General features: G+C 48.9%; 2 protein-coding genes and 1 pseudogene across 9 annotated transcripts in view; 1 reads left to right on the forward strand and 2 right to left on the reverse strand.

Moving 5' to 3' along the window:
- Positions 1–1,559: 1,559 nt before the first annotated feature.
- UBE2T (ubiquitin conjugating enzyme E2 T) lies at positions 1,560–7,829 on the reverse strand. 2 transcript variants are annotated; one of them, XM_020882021.2, is made up of 7 exons: positions 7,723–7,829; positions 4,858–5,006; positions 4,302–4,371; positions 3,084–3,189; positions 2,887–2,985; positions 2,697–2,774; positions 1,560–1,898 (listed from the first exon to the last, which is right to left on the reverse strand). In XM_020882021.2, exons 2-7 carry the CDS (start codon positions 4,964–4,966, stop codon positions 1,773–1,775), a joined length of 588 nt encoding a protein of 195 aa, XP_020737680.2. In that variant the 5' UTR covers positions 4,967–5,006; positions 7,723–7,829; the 3' UTR covers positions 1,560–1,772. The 2 variants fall into 2 exon arrangements, with proteins under 2 accessions (XP_020737680.2, XP_070329902.1); XM_070473801.1 differs by having other exon boundaries at positions 4,858–5,024; positions 7,722–7,781.
- A 3,173-nt stretch (positions 7,830–11,002) lies between these two features.
- The window catches only part of PPP1R12B (protein phosphatase 1 regulatory subunit 12B), a 171,197-nt gene continuing 158,369 nt past the window's right edge, over positions 11,003–23,830 (forward strand). For 2 of the 7 annotated variants that reach the window (XM_070473799.1, XM_070473800.1), the window contains exon 1: positions 11,003–11,428. In XM_070473799.1, the coding sequence (XP_070329900.1) occupies positions 11,144–11,428 (285 nt within the window). In that variant the 5' untranslated portion in view covers positions 11,003–11,143. The remainder of the gene's footprint in view (positions 11,429–23,830) is intronic. The other 5 variants (XM_070473797.1, XM_070473796.1, XM_070473794.1 and 2 more) reach the window with 5 other exon arrangements.
- Positions 18,929–19,573, reverse strand: LOC110130209 (low molecular weight phosphotyrosine protein phosphatase pseudogene; annotated as a pseudogene).

Genomic DNA, 23,830 nt, shown 5'->3' on the forward strand with positions numbered 1-23,830 from the left:
TGGCTTCACACCGGGCCTGGCCCCCCGTCAGCACCGTGGAAACGGGCGTCTCCTGCCGCAGACGCTCGCTGTGGACAGGAAGCACGCGGCCCTGATGGCTGCTGGCAGCCCCTCCACGAGGGACAGTGCGGACAGCACGTGTGAGTGGGGCCCCCAACCCAGCCATGCAGACACCCGCCCCGCCCCAGTGTCAGCAGCTGTTCGGTTCCTACATATGAAGCTTCCTGGGTGATACACTAATGGCATCTGTAAGCCCCAGTTTGAGACACATGTGCCCTAGTACAGGACAGCAGGTGAGTTCCTGGGCCTGAATGACAGAACGGTAGCTGATTTGGAGAAGTGGTTTCAAGAATTCTGTAGGAGCTGGAAGTACATGAAGTGGGGACACGCAGAAAATCCACATTTCAGTTGATGCCGTCGTCTGTCACTGCGTCCGTGTCCTAAGGCAGGCCGCCATGAGTGCGGGGCGGTTCCACAGTGGAGGAAGAGAAATGGCTCGAGGGGCCCTCTGTGTGTCCTGAGCCCCGCCTGGCCTAGGACCACCAGGCTCAACACGGTGGGGTATGCAGCCTCCCTGCCTCGGCACCTCATTGCACCTCAGCTGACTTCTGCCCGAGTTCGCCTGCTCCATCGTCTAAATGAACAGTGAGGACAGGCCTGGGTCCGCCTGCTCCATCATCTGAACAGAACAGTGAGGACAGGCCCGGGTCCGCCTGCTCCATCATCTGAACAGAACAGTGAGGACAGGCCCGGGTCCGCCCACTCCATCATCTAAATTAACAGTGAGGACAGGCCCGAGTCTGCCTTCTCCATCATCTAAACTAACAGTGAGGACAGGCCCGGGTCCGCCTGCTCCGTCATCTAAACTAACAGTGAGGACAGGCCCGGGTCCACCCGCTCCGTCATCAACTAAGTGAGGACAGGCCTGGGTCCGCCCGCTCCATCATCTAAACAGAACAGTGAGGACAGGCCCGGGTCCGCCTGCTCCGTCATCTAAAGTAACAGTGAGGACAGGCCCGGGTCCGCCTGCTCCATCATCTGAACAGAACAGTAAGGACAGGCCTGAGGGCCCTGGCCAGTCTTGGGCAGGGACTAGAGCTTGGCACCTTAGTACCTGCCGTCAGATGAAGCTGCCAGGGACACAAGGGGTTGTGAAGACCCATGTGAATCTGTGTGATCATCACGTGATTTGTCTATTATCGTATCAGACATTTGGCACATAGCAGGTGGTCACCAAGTACTTGTTGAATATGCAGTGTTGCGCCACAGTATTCTGATTAGCCATGTCAGCCACAGAGTGAAAGCCGCAAGCACCACTCACAGAAGGGTGATGGCCTTATCCCCGCAACACATTAAGACATCTGAAACCTAGAATCCTGGAAGCATGGCGGTCACCAAATGGTCTCTAAAGCTCCTTTAGACACATGTCCATCCTGTGTCCTGAGTGATGCTGGTAGGTTGGCAAAATAAAGGACGACTCTTCCAAATATCGTTAACACTCCTTCTGAACAGCTCTCTGGCCAGTTTGCTCCCAGGCACACATTCAGGATAAATGCATATTCAACATTAAATGACTATTTATTTTTCAGGCTTAAAAGTTTTAAAATCAATATGCACAAGGTAAATAACTCTCCGAGAATCAATGTAGAGCAGAACACATAAATATACAAGGTCTGTTTCACAGGATACAACAATCACATCAAGTACAAAGAAAACATTCCCAAAATGTAGGCAAATTGGACCATCCCGGCAAAAACAGGCCAGGACAATCCCTAAACGTCAGGGCAAAACCTCTTTCCACCACTGCTCAGCTGCCCAGCTTTCCTCTTCTGTGTGGTGCTGGGTCCCTCTGAGCCACCCGCCTTGGGGGCGCTGCCAGGCGTCCCCTCCTCGTCTACCTGATAAGGAGCAGATGGGAAAGCATAGCACAGTTCACACCAAACACAGCTCACACTGAACATCTCCTGGGTTCACACCAAATATGCTTCACACTGTACTTCTGGGTTCACATGGAACATGGTTCACACCGAACACAGTTCACACTGAACTTCTGGGTTCACACCAAACACGGTTCACACTGAACATCTCCCGGATTCACACTGAACACGGTTCGCACGGAACTTCTCCGAGGTTCACACCGAACATGGTTCACACCAAACACGGTTCACAACAAACGTTCTCCTGGGGCCTCATTGCCTCCTCCTGGACATTCTCTCCAAAGCAGCTCCCATCCCCTGTGCCATTTATCCGTTAATTCTTCTCCCTACTGACACTAACGGCTACATGACCCTGTCTCAAGGAGGGGACAGCTCAGCAGACCCACGTGTGCTCATCATCGTCTCTGCTCCTGAAGTGTCTCCTTTGTTAAGTGAGGGAACTATCGATGTAAGCTGGGGGCATGGCTCCTCCCTCCCTCCATGTCCACTCCCTCCCCTCCCACACCCCTGCCCCTCCCCGAGTCCTGCGGAGAGACCCCAGTTGTCTGGTGGTCCTCAGTGGATGGCGGCTCCCAGAAACCCTCGCTCCCACTGGCTGAGCTATCTGCTGAATAAGGAAGGTTGCAGGAGAAGATCAACCAGCCACCTTTGGGTACAGCACGGACTCAGTGCATCTAATAAACGCCTGTACGTATACAGACACATTCACACGCAACAGACAAGAGGCAGGAGCAAAGTCAGAGCTGCCAGACATCCCACCTTCTGCCTCGCATGCTTCTCTGTCCACTGCATGGCGTTCTTGAGGAAGACTGGCTTATTGTATTTAAACTCTGAGGACTAAGATGGAAGCAGAGAGTCAACGGAGAGAGAAGAGATTTGTCAGCTGCAGCCGCCACGCAACCCTCCTGAAAAGTGAGTGGGACATGGGGAAAGTGGGCTGAGCACTTACGATGTCAGCCATGAGCGGGTCATCCGGGTTGGGCTCGGCCATGAGCTGCTGAACAGAAGTCAGCAGGGTTGCGATGTTGAGGGACGGTCTCCAGGCACCCTATACAGACAGACAGATGGACAGCCAGGTAGCGGCTCTAAGAATGTGCTTCTCCAATCACATGAGGCTAGAGGGTGGACCTTGTCCCCGCCACTCACTTTTGGTGGCAACTTGAGAACGTCTAGACAAATCCGTCCAGCAGAGTCGATGTTGGGGTGATAGATTGGAGTCAGAAATCGGATCTGAGGAGGTTCAAATGGGTACCTTTGACAGCACAGGAGGACAGGGAAAGTTTCACTAGAATATTGCTCTGACATTATAAATAGCTGCTGACGACTAATTAGGACAGCAACCTTTGAGAGACAAACCTTTGTTCTCCTCCAATTTTTATGATGAAAATTTACAGTACTGAAAACTCTTTTACCCACCACCTGGATCAAGTCCCTAGCCCTTGAAATACTTTGGCATGATCTCCTAAGAATAAGGTCCCTCTCCTACAGAGCTGCAAAACTTTCAGTACACCCATGAAAAAAATACAAAAATTATTCCTCAGTCTCATCTACCACCCAGATTTCCTCAGTCTTGGCTGCAGTTTTATAAAGATGGATTTTGAAAAACAGGGTTCAATTCTGATTTACACACTACACCTGGTAGCTCTCTACCTGTGAGACACACACCTTGAAAAACCCCTGTGTGTCTCAGAACTGACATCCCTGGGATTACTGACCTACTTCTCTCGGGACCTGTAACAAACCTGGCCTGTGAACAGGTGTCTACAAACCACAAACTACAACCATCGCCCCCTGATGAGCATCTTAGAGCAGACCTGGATGAACAGGGGCCTTTACACAGGCAGAGGGAATGGGGCCCACCAGGGAGGAGGGGACAGAGAGCTGCTGTCACGGGGCTGTGGGGCACTAGTTTGGGAAGATGAAAAAGTTCTAGAGATGGATGGGGTGGGGTGGCTGGATGACAATGTGAATGCATCTGATGCCCCAAAACCATACACTTAAACAGGGTTAAAATGGTCAGTTTATGTGCGTGTTACTGCAATGGTGCGTGTGAGTTACAGTGGTGCGTCTGTGTTACCACGGTTATGTGTGTGTGACCGCAATGTTATATGTGTTACCACAATGGTATGTGGGTGTTACTGCAGTGGTAAACCTGGGGTGGGGGGTGGGGGTATTAGATGTGATCTAGCCCAGTTTTAAGAGAAAGAGATTGAACTCCAAAGATATGTGCTAGAGGTCACAGGAAGTCCTGATAAGATGAGGACTAAGATCCAGGTCCTGTAAGTCCTCTGTTCAACACTATACCACCCTGCTATCTTCCAGTAACTGGTTTGGTGTGGAAATGTAAATATAATTCACACTGACCTCTCTGGAATGTGAACTTCCAGCTTGAAAACACCTTTTTCATAAGGTGTGTTGGCTCCACCTAGTATCTCTTGAAAGAAAAAGAAAAAGAGGTAATTGGGTGACCTAAAGCAGCACACCGCCTGGTCCTGGCGGAGATGCTAGGTCTGGGACAGCGCTCTCAGGGTTTGACAAGCCCCATGCAAGGTACCAGCCTGCCCAAGGCTGGTGTCAACAAGGACTTCGTGGGAGATCTGGCCATAGACCACAAACACCTGCAGCTCTGCTGGGGTGGCTGGCTGTGTTCTGATCACGTGCTGCCTGGTCTGGCCTCATGGATACGTAAAGGTGACACATCTGTGGCGCTGAACTGCTTCAGAGCTGATGCCCAGGTCTTGGACATAAATCAGCAAGAGGTGGGGTAAAAGGCCAAAGAAAAACGTCATGGAGACCTTTTATAAATGTAACAAATGAGGCAGGCAGATGCACTCATGCCCTAATTCAGAGGAACACACAGTATTCATATCTCAGCACAACTTGACAGGGTTGAGACCCACACGCCTGGGGTGACACCTACGCGCACGCAGGTCTTCCATCCGGTCCCCGTTCTGCCAGCACGTGATGCCTGGGGGTGGCTCCGCGGCCAGCAGGCTCAGCTCTCGCTTCAGGCGCGATGTTCTCTGCATGACCTCACGTAGAAGCGGCTAGTTCACACTGGCTGGGATCCTGGGGAGAAGGGGGGCGCCCGCAAAAGGGTCAGCAGCAGTGAATTCTTAGTACCAGTTTCAGTTCACTGAAGGACAGAGACAGCCCTCGTGTTACTTGCTATTCTGAGAAGGGAGTCTTGAGTTTTTTCCATTTCTCTCCTGCTATCTATTCAAGCAAACACATTTTAAAAATAAAGTATAAAACAATGAAAAGTTTTTACAAACAAAACACTAAAGTTCTAAAGTGAAGTCGCTCAGTCGTGTCCGACTCTTTGCGGCCCCATGGACTGTAGCCCACCAGGCTCCTCCATCCATGGGATTTTCCAGGCAAGAGTACTGGAGTGGGTTGCCATTTCCTTCTCCAGGGCATCTTCCTGATGCAGGGATTGAACCTGGGTCTCCTGCATTGCAGGCAGATGCTTTACCCTCTAAGCCTCCAGGGAAGTCCACAAACAAAACACTACATGCTTTAAATTAATGTCTATCTCCACTGATAAGTCACTAACTCCTGAGGCATTAGTTAGTGTGGGTCTAGTTTTGCTCCCCACGCGTCCTCAGGGGCCAAGTAGAGAAGCTGATGGTCAAGCACCAGTTTGGACGGGGTGGGGGGGATGGGCACAGATCAAGCATAGAGACTGGGGACAGGCAGTGTTCCAACCAGAGGTTTATAAACACTGCTTCAAGGCCTGAGGTCTTCTCCACGTGATTTGGAATCCACACATTTCTCAGCTCTTCAGAGCTTCCACTCCATCAATTTCTTCTTTTTCTGGTGTCTCCAATCTTCTTTTCTTCTGCCCATTAACAAATACACTCAAAGTCTCATTGCTCATCTAAAACAAGCCCCCCCCCGCCCCCCAGCCCACTTCTCTGGCCGTCTCCCTCCATGGGTGAGTCACGAACACTGCCTCTCAGTCTGCCACCATCTCTGCACTTCATTCATGGCATTTTTGACAAACACATCTCTTACACTTACACTTTTGTATATTAAAATTTCCTTAACCCCAAATTTAGATATTTTCACATTTAAGTCTTCGATCCACTAGTAATCAATCTGTGTGTGTACTGTGAGTAGGGGTCCAAGTCTGAGTTTCTCCCCTCATATGAAAAACCAATTGTCCTAGTCCCATTTATTGAAAAGTCCATCTTTTCCCTGGTGACGTCATATTAAATATGTTCCACTGGTCAACTGGTACAAGTACCCCTCTGCTTTGTTGTTCAGTTGCTAAGTTGCATCCAACTCTTTATATATAAACATATATATAAAGCAAGAAGGACTTAATTTATAGCACAGGTAAGTATATTCAGTATCTTCTATTAATCTATTATGAGAAATATATATATATATATGCACATACACGTATAACTGAACCGCTTTGCTGTATACCAGAAACTAATACAGAATTGTATATTTCAATAAAAAAGAAAACAATTTACAATAACATCAACACAAATATTTAGGAATAAATTCAACAAAAAGTACAAAGTCTATACTTCGAAAACCATAAAACATTGTTGAAAGAAATTAAAGACTAAATAGATGGCAAAACATCTCATATCCATGGATTTTTAAGACGGCAACACTTCACAAACTGACCTGTAGATTCAACAGGACCCTATCAAAACTCCCAGTGTCCTCTCTCTCTCTTTTTTATTTTTGCAGAAATTGACAGATCCTAAAAATGCATATGGAAATGCAAGGGAGCCAGAATAGTCAAAAGAATCATGAAAAAAGAACAAATTTGGAGGACTCAATTTTCTGATTTCAAAACTTATGTATACATAACTACAGTTGTCAAGACTGGATGGTCCTGGAGTAAAGATAGACAGGTCAAATGAATAGAACTGAGAATCCAGAAATGCACTCACACATGTGTGCTGCATGCTAAGTCACTTCAGTCCTGTCTGACTCTGTGACCCCATGGACTGTAGCCCACCAGGCTCCTCTGTCCATGGGATTCTCCAGGCAAGAATACTGGAGTGGGTTGTCATGCCCTCCTCCAGGGGGTCTTCCTGACCCAGAGATGATGGGAACCTGCATCTCCTGAATTGGCAGGCGGATTCTTTACCACTGAGCCACCAAGGAAGTCCCAGAATCAGCAATACTACAGGCAAATTAGTATGTTAAACAGAATTAATTTAACACTACAACAGACATTCAGTAAATTATTCCAAATTTCTTTATCCACATCTTTAGGACCATCATCTCTGGGATCCAGTTATTTTACTAGGTCATTAACTATTTTTATATACTGTGGCGCTCCTAGTAAAGAATCCTCTTGCCAATCCAGGAGTCCCAAGAGACGCTGCTCGGCTCCGTGGGTTGGGAAGATCCCCTGGAGGAGGGCATGGCGACCCACTCCAGTATTCTTGCCTGGAGAATCCCACGGACAGAGGAGCCTGGCGGGCTACAGTCCATGGGGTCGCAAAGAATCAGACACGGTTGAGCGACTGAGCACCGTTTATACACTGACCCTTACTGCTTTCCTCAGTAAGCAGATACTGGGAATCAGGAACAATAAAACAAATACACACAATTAATAAAACGTCGGATGGGCGGCTGGGGCGGCTGTGGGACGCCGGCCGGGCCGGGGCAGAGCGCCAACCGCGTTGCCAAGACATGCAGAGCGTCCGTTCTACAACCGATAGTCGAAGAGGAGGCTCCGCATTCAGGCAGAAAGAAAGCGCCCCCAGCCCCCCACACCGCCCGTGGACGCCCACCCACGGGCCTCTCTCACCTGCACGGTTGCTCCTCGCAGCGCAACGGCCCCGAGCAGCCGGCACCACGCCTGCGCGAGCCCGGCCGCTGCCTTGCCCCGCCTTCCCGCCGGGAGGCTGTGATTGGTCCGGGCGGGCCCCGCCCACGCGCTTTGAACGCGAGCGCGGCTTGCTGGGACGGTTTCGCCTTCGGCTTGCTGCGTCCCGGGAGGAGGCGAGCTGGGAGGATCCGAGAGGGTCAGTGTGGGAGCGGATTGCCGTCCGGGTGTTCGCGCGGAGGGGCTGCCGCCTCAGGACCGTCAGACCTGAGAGCCCGAGGAACCGGACGTTCGGAGCCGGGCTCCGACTGGGGGCGCGCTAGGGCCGCGCCCGCCACGCCTCCGACTCGGCCGCGGGAGGAGCGGCCGGTTCGCCTGAACCCGCGGGCGGCCCAGTCGGGACTTTTGCTTCCGGCCCAGACCGGCGTTAAGTAGCCCTGGTTCCTGGTGGCCGCAGCTTGGGCGTCCTCTCGGCCCCGCAGGCCCGCGGAGCTCCCGGGGCTTCCCGTGGGCTGCGGGAGCGGGCCCCGCCGGGAGCCACGAACCACACGGGAATCCCGTTCCTGTCCAGTCAGCTGTCGGTCCTCACTTATTGTCAGCACCCACTTACGGTGCGGACGTGTTTTCTGTCTTAACGCTGGAGTTGGCTGCCCATTTTACTACTGATACGTTCTATTTTGATCTCTTCGATATGGTTCCTTGTTTTCCACCTCAACTGTAATTGTGTCGCAATTGCTGTTCTGTCTTCGGAACTGAAATTAATTCCTTCCTCCGGCGGTTTTCTGAGAATGTGCTGTGCTTGTGCTGTGCTCAGTCGCGTCCGACTCTTGGCGACCCCGTGGACAGTAGCCCTCCGGGCCAGAATACCGGAGTGGGTAGCCACTTCCTTTTCCAGGGTATCTTCCCAACCCAGGGATCGAACCCAGGTCTCCCGTATTGCGGGCTGATTCTTTAACAGCTGAGCTACCAGGGAAGCCCAAGAATACTGGAGTGGGTAGCCTGTCCCTTCTCCAGGGGATCTTCCCGACCCAGAAATTGAACTGGGTTCTCCTGCATGGCGGGCGGATTCTTTACCAGCTGAGCTACCAGGGAAGCCTGGAAATCTTTCAAATGTCCTTTAGACGAGCCAGGCATTATGCTAACTCTGGTGGAAAGGAGAGATGGTATGATAAAACAAGCAAAGACCTGTAGTTTTGGGAACCAAACACAAAAAACGGGGTAACAGGGAAAAGAAAAAAAGCTCCATGGGCTAAATGTACAGTCCCTATTTGTCCACCAGAGGGAGGTATGTTAACTGGCGAGAACAGAGGCCATGCTGAAAAATTTTCATGAACTGTACAGGTGTCATTGCTTTAAAAAATGGAGTATGGACGTCCCAGGTGGGCCAGTGGTAAGGATTCCACCTGCCAGTTCAGGAAATGCAAGAGATTTGGGTTGGATCCCTGAGTGGGAAGATCCCCTGGAGTAGGAAATGGCTACCCACTCCAGTATTCTTACCTGGAAATTTCCATGGGCAGAGGAGCCTGGAGGGCTGCAGTCCATGGGGTCACAGAGTCGGACAAAAGTGAGCGCATGCACTCACGCGCGCGCGCGCGCATACACACACACACACTAATTTGTAGTTTACTTTTTAAACTACTGATACTTTCTATTTTGATCTCTTCGATATGGGAAGATGATTTTTTTTTTTTAGTTATACCACTTTATTGCTACCAACCCATCTCCCTCCACCCTCGTGCACACATGCTCAGTCATGTAATCCCATGGACTTCAGCCCGCCAGACTCCTCTGTCCATGGACTTTTCCAGGCAAGAAAACTAGAGTGGGTTGCCATTTCCTTCTCCAGGGAAGAAGATTTTTTAATAAAAGTTTCCTGATGTATGTGCAATATAACTGGCACACTCAGTACATTTAAAAGTACAGAATTGTGGTGATCGTTGGTAATGTCACTATGTTGTGCTCCAGGAACTGATGTAGTTTATAGCTTAATTATACTTCAACAAACAAAAAATCTTTATAGATAAAGAGAAGAACAGATCATCTGTAGTTACCAGATCTGGGGGAATTGGAGGAAGGTGGTCAAGAGGTACCAATTCCAGTTATCAGATAAGTAATTACAATCCATGGGGTCACAAAGAGTCGACACGACTGACTGACTAAGCGCTGCCTGTGTGCGCGCACGCGCGCGCGCACACACACATGCACGGATATAATGTCCAAGATGATAAATAGAATTAACACTGCCCTATGTTATATATGAAAGTTAAGAGTAAATCTTGGGAGTTCTCATCACAAAATATATATTGTTTTATTTTGTATCAGTATTGTGATGACCCAAGCTTACTTGTGGTCATTATCTTACGATGTATATGTCAAGTCATTATGCTGCACACTTTCAACTTATACATGCTGAATGTCAATTATATCTCAATAAAACTGGAAGAAAAAACAAGAATTATGTTTTACTTATACAGGACTGTCAGTTCTGTTGTTCACTTGTATATAAAATATCAGTATTATTTTCTTTACCATATTTAGGAAATATAGACTATCATGTTTGTTTAATTTAGTAAACAATTGTATAAGTTTATTGTGTAAGTTTATTTTCAGAGTTTGAGCAAGCTCCGGGAGTTGGTGATGGACAGGGAGGCCTGGCATGCCGCAGTCCATGCGGTCGCAGAATCGGACACGACTGAGCAACTGAACTGAACTTTCAGAGAGCCTCTGTTGGGGGAAGATGTTTCAGGGAAAACTCAGATGACTTTAATTTTTAAAAACTTTTCAAGTCATACACAGATTGTTGATTCCTACTATAAACTGCAAGGATCCTTTCCAGGGTCTTTTCAGGGCTCCTTGTTAATGCGTTCTAAGTTACAACGTTAATAAAACTCTGGATTTACAAGCAGGGCAGGGTTTCGAGAATTTCGAGTACTTTCAGTCCAGTTTTTCTCAATAGAAAGCAAGAATAATTACCGACTTTTTCCACTTCAAAAGACAGACGTTATAATTAGGGAGCCGAGATTAGCTGGAAGTCAGAACAAGAATAAACCACGGCTTTCAACAAGCGCTCGGAGGTGACTCGGGCCGCGGACAGCTCCCGCCTTCGGGCCAGAGGTGACCCCGCGCGTCCGCGGCCAGGCTGAGCGCCTCCGGACCCCGCCTCTTTCCGGATGCGTCCAGGGAATTGAAGTTCCGGTCGGTCCCGGGCGCGCCCGGAGTGGTGGGGCGCGCGAGGGGCTCCCACTACAAGTCCCGTGATGCCTCGGGGCGCCGCCCGCGCCTGCGTGCTGAGGCCTCGGGGCGTGCGGGCGGCGGAACAGTAAAGATGGCTGCGCGCGGGACTCCGCCCTCCGCTCCCGGCTGAGGCGCTCGGCAGCGGCGGCAGCCCGGGGCAGCGGCGGCAATGGCCGAGCTGGAGCACTTGGGCGGGAAGCGGGCCGAGTCGGCGCGGGCGCGGCGGGCCGAGCAGCTGCGGCGCTGGCGGGGCTCGCCGACTGAGCAGGAGCCCGCCGACCGGCCGGGCGCGGGGCCGCAGGCTCGGCGCGGGGGCCCGCGGGTCCGCTTCGAGGACGGCGCCGTGTTCCTGGCCGCCTGCTCCAGCGGGGACACCGACGAAGTGAGGCGGCTCCTGGCCCGGGGCGCCGACGTGGACACGGCCAACGTGGACGGCCTGACCGCCCTGCACCAGGTGAGCGCGCGGGGCGGGTGGTCGAGCCGGGGTTCGCGCCGCCCGGTGCGCGCGGTGTCCCCCAGTGCGCGCCCGCGCCGCCCGCCCGGTGCCCTCGCGGAGGCCGGCTGTCCGTGCTCCCGAGAGCAGGAATGGGTCCGCGCCGCGTCCTCGGGTTTGCGAAGGTCCGGGGGCGGCTTCGTAACCCCTGGCCCAGCTCGCGGCCGCGCGCGACCTCAGGCTCTCCCCGCCGCGTCAGGCGCGCCGGCGGAGAGGCCACCTGCGGGGTCCTCTGGCTTGATGGTCCGGGGGAGCCTGTCTTCCCGCGACCCGACAGCCCCGCGGGAATGACACGCCCCAGGCCGGGCCGCAGCCCGTGGACCACCGTGTGTGCTCGGTACCAGCACCTTCGCTGCGCCCATTTTATGCCCCCGTGTTCTGAGTCACTGTCAGGATTAACTCCACCCTCCCTCTCCACGTGGAACTTCATCAGTTATTTCAGGGGGCCGGGAGTTGGACACCCACTCTTAATCCTTCTTGATTTCCGTCTTTTGCTGTCTGTGCAAGTGGATGCGTTGGCATGAGAATGCACTTCTAAATAATAATTCAAGCTTGCGTCATGCCACTTCTTTGAACAAACTAGCCAGGAGCTTAAAATGCGTCCTCACCATGTTTCTAGTCCTTTCTTTCAGATGAAAGGACCTTCTCTTTACCCTGCTTGTATCTGCGTTTTCACACTCAGAACAGTGCCCCACCTCAGAGAGCAACCAGTTCAGTTCAGTCGTACAGTCGTGTCTGATTCTTTGCGATCCCATGGACTGCAGCAGGCCAGGCCTCCCTGTCCATCACCAACTCCCAGAGTTTACTCAAACTCATGTCCATCGAGTTGGTGATGCTATCCAACCGTCTTATCCTCTGTCATCCCCTTCTCTTCCTGCCTTCATTTTTCCCAGCATCCGGGTCTTTTCACATGAGTCAGTTCTTCACATCAGGTGGTCAAAGTATTGGAGTTTCAGCTTTAGTATCAGTCCTTGCAATGAATATTCAGGAGTGATTTCCTTTAGGATGGACTGGTTGGATCTCCTTGCAGTCCAAGGGACTCTCAAGAGTCTTCTCCAACACCGCAGTTCAGAAGCATCAATTCTTTGGGGCTCGGCTTTCTTTATAGTCCAACTCTCACATCCATACATGACTCCTGAAAGAGCCATAGCTTTGACTAGATAGACCTTTATTGACAAAGTAATGTCTGTGCTTTCTAATATGCTGTCTAGGTTGGTCATAGCTTTTCTTCCAAGGAGCAAGTGTCTTAATTTCATGGCTGCAGTCACCATCTGCAGTGATTTTGGAGCCCAAAAAACATTTATATAATTCTTTGCTGTTTAAAAATTATTTTATGTTTCACTGCATGTGAATCTCAGCAGTGATCCTTTGAGGTAGGTGTTTGTTATTGATATAATAACCATTTTATAGGTGATGAATCTGAAGCTCAGAAAATTGTTGCTTGTATGGGATTAGAAGAGAGAGAGAAATTGCCTTTAGGGGTGGATTTTTTCAGATTTAAACTCGAGCTTTATATTTCATCTAGTAGGGAGCTGAATGTGTATAAGATGGATGCTAAGAGGGCCACGTGCATTTTAAATTTCTGAGCTCTTTGAGAGGGTGCGTTTTTAAAAAAACCACTTGAAGGGATCCTAGAGGATAGAGAAATAGAAAGCCATTTCTAGCGCACATGTTCTTTATTGAGGCAGTTTTCTGAGTATAACTCAGGCCCTGTTTCTTTTAAGGTGCCTCTGCCAGCTGAGTCCAGCCCTGACCACTCGCATTTTAACAGCGCCCTGAGACAAGCAGCCAGTGTGAGGCCCCTCCTGGTAGTTCTTCCCACACCAGGAAACCACCCTTCTGACCCCTTCCCCTGAGACTGGGCCTCTTGGAGTCTTTCTTTCCCTGTTAATTACCACCCTAGATTGTGACTTGCAGCTTCTCTCAGTCACTGTGATCTTCACACTCAGTGATCTCCTAAACTAGGAGGGGGGGAGATGACAGCCAAGGAATTTTCTCTGAAACACCTGCAAATGCTTTTTGATATTGCTTCCTACTTACAGAGCTCGTGGTGGGTTGAGTTGACCAGGTGTACTCAATACTGGACAAATTTCAGCCACAGACTAAGCTGCTTGAAGATTTGAGGGGAAACAAACAAACCATCTCTTTGTTTTGAATCAAGACAGTGCCTTTATTGGCTCAGGAACTCTTTTCCTAGTCAGTTTCCACAGAATTACAGTGTGTTTCTCCAAGGCCTGAAGAACTCTTAAGGTACCTGAAAGGGTGTTTTCGAAACGTGAGGCGGGAACTGCCAGTGGCTGAACGACCATTAGGTGTCTGCGTGCCTGTCCTTCTGTGGAGCGGAGAGTGATAGGCTCACCTGAATTACTTAGCTAAAATAGCCACTGGCCTGCAAGCGTGGTGTGAATTATCAGGATGATTGCTGCCGGCCACGTTCTGGCATGGCCTCTGGGCCAGCTGGGAGAAACCCCAGCAGACAGGGCTGGACGATTCCTCTTCTCCCTCAAGGTTACAGTAGCCGTTTTGTGTTTCAGGGCGTGGTGCCTTAACCCTGCGTTTGACTTAGACCGTTCTTTCTTGGCAGCCTTTGCTTCTGCCAGGAGGTGCTTGAGTCAAAGATAAGTTCCAGGGGGCCTGCTAATAATGCTTGAAATAGATCCGGATAAGAAGTATCTCGAAGGTTAGCCCTGCTCTGGTGAAAGCCTTGGAAACTGATGCATACCAACTAGACATGGGCAAATAAATTAAAATTTGGTGTGCATGCAGAGTCGTCAGTGAGAAGGGTGTTAATTGACTTACATAACCCTTGGAAGAGCGTGCTTGCTCACAGAGGAATTCCCATTTTGTTTATGTGTCTATATTGTTGGGCTTGAAGTGTGGGCTTATAATTTGGTATGGGCTGGTACTTTAAAAATTTTGTTTTTACTTGTTTATGTGGTAAGATTTTTTATTAGTGCCTGTCTCGTGTCCTTAGCGTTATGTTCTTGGGTCCTCTAGGGCCAGATACAGACTCGTAGACCTGCGTCAGCCAAATTACTGGCCTGCTGAGAGGCAGCCATTTGCTTTTGGGAAGATTTTCTGGGCTTTGTCAAAATGGGTGCCTGCCCTTCCTCCAGAATGCATTCTGTTGGCGCTTGTGTCTGCGGATGTGGGTGGGACACTGATGCTGGTCCTCGTGGCTCTGCGCTCAAGACCAATCTTCATCTGGAGGATGTGTGCCTGATTCAAGTTCAGATTGGTTTCCTGGTGGTCTCAGAGTCCGCATTTGAGCCTCGGGGTCTCCCCAGACTGGAATTCAACTCCTAGTGGCCTCAGTCATTCTAGAGCTGCCTCAGTCTGCTCCTGTGTCCTGAGCAGGAGAATTTCATTCCTGAGCAGGGGAATGAAAAGGATCTGTTTCCCTGGAAGAGACTAGGCAGGGATAGGTGAGGGAAGGCAGGCAGGCAGAGCGGTTTCTGTTCAGCGAGACAGCAGACAAAGGTGAGAAGCCTTCACTTCGGTTCCAGATGATGTGTCAGTGCGCCGATTTATGTACTAAAGTATAACATGTATTCTTTTTTAAATCGAGGTGTTTAAACACCTCAGAGAAGCTACCCGTGTTTTCATTTTTTACTTTATGGCTGTGCTGGGTCTTCACTGGCTGCAGCGGGCGGGCCCTAGTCTTCATCATGGTGGCGTCTCTTATGGGGCCCAGGCTCTGGGGTGCAGGTGTGGGCTCAGTAGTTGGGGCCCACAGGCTTAGTTACCCTGCGGCACCTGGAATCTTCCCAGACCAGGGGTTAAGCCCGTGCTCGCTGCGTCGCGTCGGCAGGTGGGTTCTCACCCACCGGACCACCAGGGGAGGCCTGTGAGCGGCGCCTGACGCTGGATTAGTTTCGTGTGCACAGCTTCTGCTCCCGGTCATCGTGCAGAGTCAGTTTTCTCCTTGTGATGAGAACTTTTCAGGTACACTTTTCTTGGCAACTGTCAAACTTGTTGCAGTATTTTTGACCATGATCACTATGCTGTGATTATATCCCCATGACTTATTTTATAACTACGATAAAAGTTGTCTTCTTGACCTTTTCTCTTTTATTCCAACTTCATTATTTATTCCTCTTACAGTTCCATGTGTAAAGTGACTTACCCAGTGTGTTGGTGAATTCTGCTCGCTCTTAGGGACCAAGGCAATCTGGGAATAAGAGAGTCTGTTGGCGTTTTCATCACTGTGGTTCTGGAGCGTGCCTGCTGAGTCATTCTGGTCTGTGACCTCTCAGCTTGCTTCACAGGAGGCCACCTGGCCTTGCCTTCCCAGTCTTGTCTCCAGTCGTGATGCCATCGTGGACCTCAAAGCCAGATTTGAAAATGAGGCTTATTTTTATGGTGGTTTATTGGGAGGTGGGAGAGCTGGGGGAGTACTGACACAAGTTGTCTAACCACCACCTTTTATTTGCTCCTTAGCCAAGTTTTTGTTCCGCCTACTTGAAGTCCGATAAAGGAGCTGTCTACTGTGATGTCGGCTTCAGAATTTTCTCTGTATTTTATAGTAGCCAAGCTGTCATTGTGTGTAGATGAAGCATAGTTCTGTTACAGGTAGAGGGTTGGACAGGTCTTGTGGGTAAATTAAAATTAAGTCCTTGCTTATTTTCATCTTTACAGTGTACTTTAAAGTACACATGTTTATAGTCTGTGTGTAGGTGTGTGTTAAATAGACCTGAGTTATGACAGGAGCACGCTGTTGTTTAGCCCCCGCCTGCATCACGACCGGGAACACCTGTGGCCCCCCACCCCAGCCCTCCATCAGCGCTCCCGTCCGGGAATGCCGGGCCCAGCAGAGGCACCCACGATGCGGGCCTTGTGAATTGGGCTGCGTTCGCTGGCTGTGCTGTGTGCAGAGTCCCCAGTGTTGTTGAGGTGTCAGCAGCACACTGGCCTTCGTGCTGAGAGGTCGCCCACCGTACAGACATACCACAGTTTGTCGTCTGCCCACCAGGGGAAGGACATTGTGATTACTCACAGCTTTGGTGATAATGAATAAAGCCACCATAAACAGTGCTTCCCATCCTCACCAGTACTTGATGTCATTTTTAAAAAAGCCATGTTAACAGTTATGCGGTGGTGAGTAATTTTCAGTGACAGGCGTAATGCTAGTAATAATACTTTGTAATCTTTAATCACAGTGGCAGCAGCGGAAGCTGGTAGAGGTAGTAACAGTCGCTCCCGCTTGGATGGTATTTACTCTGAGCCAGGGCCTGTTCTAAGTTCTTCTAATCTATTAACTCATGAGTATACGAAGAACTCATGAGGTGTAGGTACTTTATCATTTTCTGGATGATCTACAGAGATGGGGAATCAGACCCACTGCCCAGGGTTGCACACATAATGAGTGGCGAAGTTGGAATTTATTTATGCTCAGGCAGTTGGAGGGTCAAATGTCTGTTCTTAACTTTGTGTTGTAAGCCTCTTGCTACACTGTATTGCTCATTGTAAAACTGGGTAGAAAACAGGAGGAAAAGGTAGAAACAATTTAAAATCAGGCTCAGTTCAGTTCAGTCGCTCAGTCATGTCCGACTCTTTGCGACCCCATGAACTGCAGCACGCCAGGCCTCCCTGTCCATCACAAACTACCGGAGTTTACTCAAACTCATGCCCATCGAGTCGGTGATGCCATCCAACCATCTCATCCTCTGTTGTCCCCTTCTCCTCCTGCCTCCAATCCTTCCCAGCATCAGGGTCTTTTCCAACGAGTCAACTCTTCGCATGAGGTGGCCAAAGTATTGGAGTTTCCACTTTAGCATGAGTCCTTGCAATGAACACCCAGGACTTATCTCCAGGATGGACTGGTTGGATCTCCTTGCAGTCCAAGGGACTCTCAAGAGTCCTCCAGCACCACAGTTCAGAAGCATCAATTTTTCGGAGCTCAGCTTTCTTCACAGTCCAACTCTCACATCCGTACATGACCACTGGAAAAAACATAGCCTTGACCAGACGGACCTTTGTTGGCCAAGTAATGTCTCTGCTTTTTAATATGCTGTCTAGGTTGGTCATAACTTTCCTTCCAAGGAGTAAGTGTCTTTTAATTTCATGGCTGCAATCACTATCTGCAGTGATTTTGGAGCCCCCCAAAATAAAATTTCTCACTGTTTCCCCATCTATTTGCCATGAAGTGATGGGACTGGATGCCATGATCTTAGTTTTCTGAATATTGAATTTTAAGCCAACTTTTTCACTCTCCTTTCACTTTCATCAAGAGGCTCTTTAGTTTTTCTTCGCTTTCTGCCATAGGGTGGTGTCATCTGCATATCTGAGGTTATTGATATCTCTCCCGGCAATCTTGATTCCAGCTTGTGCTTCTTCCAGCCCAGCGTTTCTCATGATGTACTCTGCATATAAGTTAAATAAGCAGGGTAACCGTATACAGCCCTGACGTACTCCTCCTATTTGGAACCAGTCTGTTGTTCCATGTCCAGTTCTAACTGTTGCTTCCTGACCTGCATATAGCTTTCTCAAGAGGCAGGTCAGGTGGTCTGGTATTCCCATCTCCTTCAGAATTTTCCACAGTTCTGAGATAAATACCACTACCAGTTCAATGTATTCCTTTCAGGTGTTTTCCCAGTTGCTCCTCATACTGAGTTTGTGTGTGTAGAGTCTGCGTGCGTGGAGCCTGCGTGTGCGGAGCCTGTGTGCGCGGGGCGGGTCAGCGTCTTGCTTTTTCTGCCTCCGGGTGTTTTCCTTTGTGATCGTTCTGCGTTGTTCAGTGCGCTTTTTTTTTTTTTTTTTTTTTGGTATTTTTCTAATTTCCCCAGTTTATTTGAGAACAATTTTGTCTGACATACATTCATATGAATTTTAGATCAGTTATTTCAAAGTGCGCACAAATTTTGTATATTTCCCTATAACCAGGCACTGACAAAAGAATACTTAATATATCAATATTTAAGTATTCCAACATAAGAGGACTTTTTCCAACTTAATACTTTTTCCAACTTAATACTTTTTCCCACACAAGGTGATCTATAATTGGCATTCAGGCAGTTATATGCATGTAGAAGCAGACACAGTTCCCAAACTGACCATAAGATAAACCAGCACACACGTCCTTCTCCTGGATATAATTACATTTCCAGAGGCAAATGGGTTCAAATGGGAACAAATAAGTTGACTTCCTTATGAAATAAGCTACACAGACACAAACTAAGAAGGACTGAAGGTGCTAAAGGTGAATCCCACCAATCTCCCTCCTTCCTGCCCTGAAAATCCACGCGTGGGCACTGTGAGTGCGCGACACTCGCCCAACGTCGCTGGACGCCAGGCCCTGGCATCGAGAGGTAGTGCAGGCAGGGGCCCGTCCGGAGGGAGAGGTGGTGCGGGGTCCTGGAGGGACGTCTTATTTCACTCTGTCATGTTCTACGGTGCTGCTCCACTATTTCGACTGTCCCACTGTTTTTGTAACTGGGGCAAAGTGGGAGGGTTAGCTAGTCTAATCAAAGATTTTTTATTTACTCTTTCGCTGAACACAAAGACTGATTTCCATCTACAGTTCTTCTGTCAGGTGAGAAACAGTGAGCGAGCTGAAGGGAGGGCTGCAGCCTTGGCTCGGAAGGGACACTGTTGACGGTTGACACACGGCCTGGGGGGACGAGCCTGGGCCCCAGCGGGACGGCCGGGTCAGCGGACCTTCTCCAGGAAGGCCCTGCAGCACCGCACACACTGCTGGTAGACGGTCTCAAAGTCCGCGTCGTTGCCATAATAGGGATCTTCAATGATAAGTTGTTTTTGTGGATCATAGCTCCCGAGTAGTTCGATTTTCGCTCTGCAGTTTTTAACTTGATTACTTTTTCTATTCAAATCTCTCAGATTGCTCTCATCCATACATAGTATATAATCAAAAGTGGCAGTCTTCTTTGGTAACCTGCCAGGCAACGTGACTCATGGGGATACCATGCTTCTTCATGCAAGCCTGCCCCCGATAATCAGGAGGGTTTCCTAGTTCATACGTGGATGTCGCTGCACTGTCTATCCTCCAATTATCTGAAATGTTTTGATCAGTTACAAGTTTCCTGAAAACCGCTTCCATACACACGAACAGCACCGACTTGGTCACCTGCTCAGCCATCTTCCCGCATGCGCAGAGGTGCCCAGTAATCGCTCAGTGCGCTTTGAAGGTACAGGTTCTGTGAACACTGCCATCATTCACATGCACTGTTTATATATGTGTGTGTATGTATATATATATTTAACACATACATATATCAAGGCGAGAGTTCTTAGGCGATTGTTGGTTCACAGCCGCTGTTGAGTGCCTGATGGTATCATGTGAATCTGTGCTGAACTCTACAGCAGTCCGCCCGTGTCCACGGTGGGTGCCTGAAACCGCACATGGTGTCAAGCCCTGCATGTACTCCGGTTGGGTCGGGGTGCTGACGCCCTGCAATAGCCGGTCCTCCGGTTCCAGGGCTCCACATCTGCAGATGCAGCCGCCTGGGTGCTGTCTAGCACTGCAGTGCATATTTATTGAGAAAAGTCTGCTCTGAGTAGACCTGCCCAGCTCACGGTCCGTGGCACTGTCTTCCTCCCTGACGGGTGGGTGGGGTACACAGCTGACAAGAGTGTCAGCTCTCCTGAGTAGGAAGCTACAGCTGGATTTCAGAATGAATGGCGGACAGAGAAAGGAGCCCGCTGAGAGCGAAGAGTGTCATGCAGCCAGTTCCCGCCTGAGGGAGACGCTCCTTGTTCAGACAGGAGGGCGGCTCAGTCTGGCGCGGGGCTCCGCTGCTCTGAAGACCCCCTAGTATGAGGATCCTGTCCACATCCGTGTGACTCAATGCCGGTCATCTCCCCGTCTCGGCTCCAGTTCTTCACGTTTAAAATGAGACTTGGACATGAGCGTCAAGGTGAGCACTGATGAGTGTGGGAGAGGATGGGAGAAAATATGAAGGAGCAGAAGGCACAGTCTGGGAGAGAGGAGGCGGGCGTGTCTCTCAGCGTGGTCGGCTGAGGAGTGCCCCTGGGACTGTGCCTGTCCTAATCATGGAGACCTGCGGATGTGTTCCCCTCCAGAGGAGAGGGGCTTTGCAAGGTGATTATGCTTAGGGTCTTCGATGGGAGGATGAGCTTGAGGCTGTCTAGGGGAGCCCAGTGTCATCTTCAGGGTCTTTAGAAAGGGGAGGTGGGAGAGGTCAGTCGTAGGAGATGGTGGCGGCAGGAACCAGAAACGGGAGTGTCTCCAGGGCACTCTCGCCCAGGCCTGCGGGCAGCCTCGCCACTGAAAAGGCCACGGGATGGGGTGCTCCGCAGAGCCTTCCCCGAGCGCGCCCTGCCGAACCCGGGTGTCGGCCAGCGAGACCGAGTTTAGATTCTGTCCTCCAGATCTGTCGATGGATACGTGCACTTCTGAGCCGCTGAGGTTTGATCCTCGGTTAGAGCATCAAGAGGAGCCATGGAAGCCCAGTGATGCTGAGGAGTTTCAGGAATGAATGGTCAATAATGTGAAAGGAAACTGAGGAGCAGGCCTGGGGAAGAAACTTAGATTTGGTCGTGTATAAATTTTGAGAGAGCAGTTTCAGTGGGAAGATGTTTTGAGGACTTTTCATGGAGATTGTATCATGTTTTTACTATTAAGGATAACTTACTTTTCCTGTTGACTTTTGGAAGGGGAAGAATTAGGGCCCAGGATATCTGAGAAGACTCCTTTTAAAATGTTGGTTTCTCGTTAGTTCCAGAGGCTTTGTTCCTTTGAGTGAGGGGTACTTTAGGATGCTGAGCCCGTCACTGGAGGCGGAAGGTTGCGCTCCTGTGCTGAAGCGGACACTAGTCACTTGAGCGGATTTCCTTTCCCAGTCCTGCTTTGTTGGGTGTGAGACTCACCGTCTCTGGGGGGGGAGGCGTGGTGGGGAGATTAGTGCCAGCAAACTGTTTCCTCTGTCCTTTATTCTTTAGCATTCATTTATTGAATCAATTAATGCGCCTGACTCTGTGGTTCTTGTTACTTAGCAGTTGATACGTTTTAGAATCTAAATAGAATTTGGAGAATGCTAGCTGGTTCTTATTATCATTCATGATGGGAAATTGGCTACATAGCAATTTTGTAGTTTAGCCTTCTGGCTCTCTCTGAGGTTGGTGGGGGAGTGTTACATTCATCAATATTTGGCACTGTTTTCATGTAGTCCTATTTCCCTAAAGATGGTGGAAGAGGGAAGTTAATTGTTAATTAATCTGTAGTGCCTCGAATAGTAATAATAAACCAGAAGAAAGATCTTTTAAAAAAAGATTTTAAAAACTAAGAAGAATTTTTCTGGCCACGAATTGCAGCATGCAGGATGCCAGATGTTAGTTCCTCTCAATTAGGGCTCTAACCCAAGCCTCCTGGAGTGGCAGCAGGTAGTCTTAAACATTGGGCCACCAGGGAAGTCCCGGATCCAGACGCAAGATCCTGACCCAGAACTTACCTAAGGCATGGAATTGAATTGAAACCTCATTTGGGTTACTAGTTGAAGCTTGCTCAAATAGGTAACTTATTATTATTAGCTTTAAATTTATTTATTTTTCTGCCTTTGAAGTATAATTTAAGATATTTATCTTAAATTTTAGATTGTAATCAATTTGAGTAAATTTGGGGGATTTGAAGTTTAGTCAGGCACATAGAATTTGTGTTTGTTTCCTAAGTCAGGTTAGTTGGAAGACTGAAGCCTTAGCTTTCAATATAGAAAATTGATCTGTGTGTACTTTATAACGCAGTACTGTAGTGCAGTGTACTGGGGGGGTCATGTAAGGATTTAGGAGACGTTCTTACTGTCCTTACGGACCAGGATGCTGGGGCTCTTTGGGGAGCTGTTTTGCAGCTGCGCGCTGAGTGTGCACAGCATATCCGGCAAAACCTGGCTTCCACCTATGACTTTCTGGTCTAGTGACCCACTTTATTTTTTTTCTTTTTAAACCTTTAAATTATGAAATGTTTCAAGATACAAAAAGAGTAGTATAATGAATTCTCAAAAGTTGTCAACTTATGGCCAATCTTGTTTCATTTTTACGTCTTTCTTTCCCTGTCCCCAAAATACTGGGTTATTTTACGGCCAGTCCTAATTATCACATACTTTTATTTGTAAATATTTCAACATGTATTTCTAAGAGATAGGAATTTAAATGAAAACAATTACTAACACACCTAAAAATTCAACACTCATTCCCTAAAACCACCGAACTGAATTGATCCAGTAGTGTTTAAATTTCCCTGATGGTTCATGAATATTTTTCTTTTTTTTAACAATTGGTTTATTCAGATAAGATCTGCATTTTGGTTCCTGTGTATCTTAAGACTCTCTTAATCCATACTTTCCTGTTCACTTTTTCCTCTGCATTTTATTTGTTGAAAAACTGAATTGTTTGTACTATAGAATTGCCCACAATCTTGATTCTGCTGACTGCATACTTAGAATGCTAACATGTTCTCCTGTATTTTCCATAAACTGATGGTCAGATCCAGAGATTTGATCTGATTCAGGTTTGAATTTTAGGCAAGAGTATTTCATAGGTGATGGTATATACTTGTGTCAGGAGGCACATGATACCAAGTTATCTGTTTGTGGTTTAGTGGCTGGTGGTGGCCTAAACAGAATCTTGAAGTTTCAAGTCTGTCTTGACTACACCTGAGTTCTATTAATCAATAATTAATGCATTCTTTTAATTATCATCACATCTCCCTTTGTTGACCTTCTCCTTGGGAAACCTGAGACCAGCTCACAGCATGTGAATTGTGAACCTTGCCTCTTGCAGGGCTTGACTGTAGCTGGCAAGCTTAGATCAGCGCCCTCGCGTGTGAAAGTTTGTCGGTGACAACGACTGTAAGGATCGAAACTTCATCACCTTTTCAGATCTGTTTCGTTACCTCTTAGCTGAAGTTCCCCCTATTCTGAAATATTGTTCAGAGTTTTAGTTCAGTAATATGGTTTCTTGCCCCCGAAGATTGCACCAGCCCTGAGCTTCATTATAAAGGAAAACCTCAAAGGAAAGGCTGCAGAGAAAACTCAAAGAGCAGAGTAAATCGGCCGCACTGGGAGAAGAGAGCCGTTCTTCCAGGTGCTGCCTCGTCGGGGAGGAGACAGAAGAGCGAGTGTCCGTGGATGTCCGGGTCACTGCAGGAGGTGGGGCGCTCATTCTTGTTCACGTGGAGACTGGGTTTGTGGGGGCCCTTTGCGGGCCAGGGAAGGCCTGCCCTTCTAGTGGGATGGGGCTTTCACAGTAGGGGGTGTTATGAACTGTTTATTTTGAAGTTTGTTTTATTATGAACACAGTTTTATGAACTGTGTTTTATTTATATGGGACATTTCATGGGAAGCAGGTTTACTTTCTGTTTCTCTGCAGTGTTTTTGCCAGGTACCTATTTTT

This window comes from Odocoileus virginianus, chromosome 11 (genome assembly GCF_023699985.2).
Source record: "Odocoileus virginianus isolate 20LAN1187 ecotype Illinois chromosome 11, Ovbor_1.2, whole genome shotgun sequence".
NCBI lineage: Eukaryota > Metazoa > Chordata > Mammalia > Artiodactyla > Cervidae > Odocoileus > Odocoileus virginianus.

Coding starts and splice junctions, on each gene's coding strand:
- UBE2T (XM_020882021.2), bottom strand. CDS start 4,966: ATGCAGAGAACATCGCGCCTGAAGCGAGAGCTGAGCCTGCTGGCCGCG. Junction 4,372..4,857: donor GATGGAAGACCTGCGTGCGC/GTAGGTGTCACC, acceptor TTTTCTTTCAAG/AGATACTAGGTGGAGCCAAC. Junction 3,190..4,301: donor GAAGTTCACATTCCAGAGAG/GTCAGTGTGAAT, acceptor GTGCTGTCAAAG/GTACCCATTTGAACCTCCTC.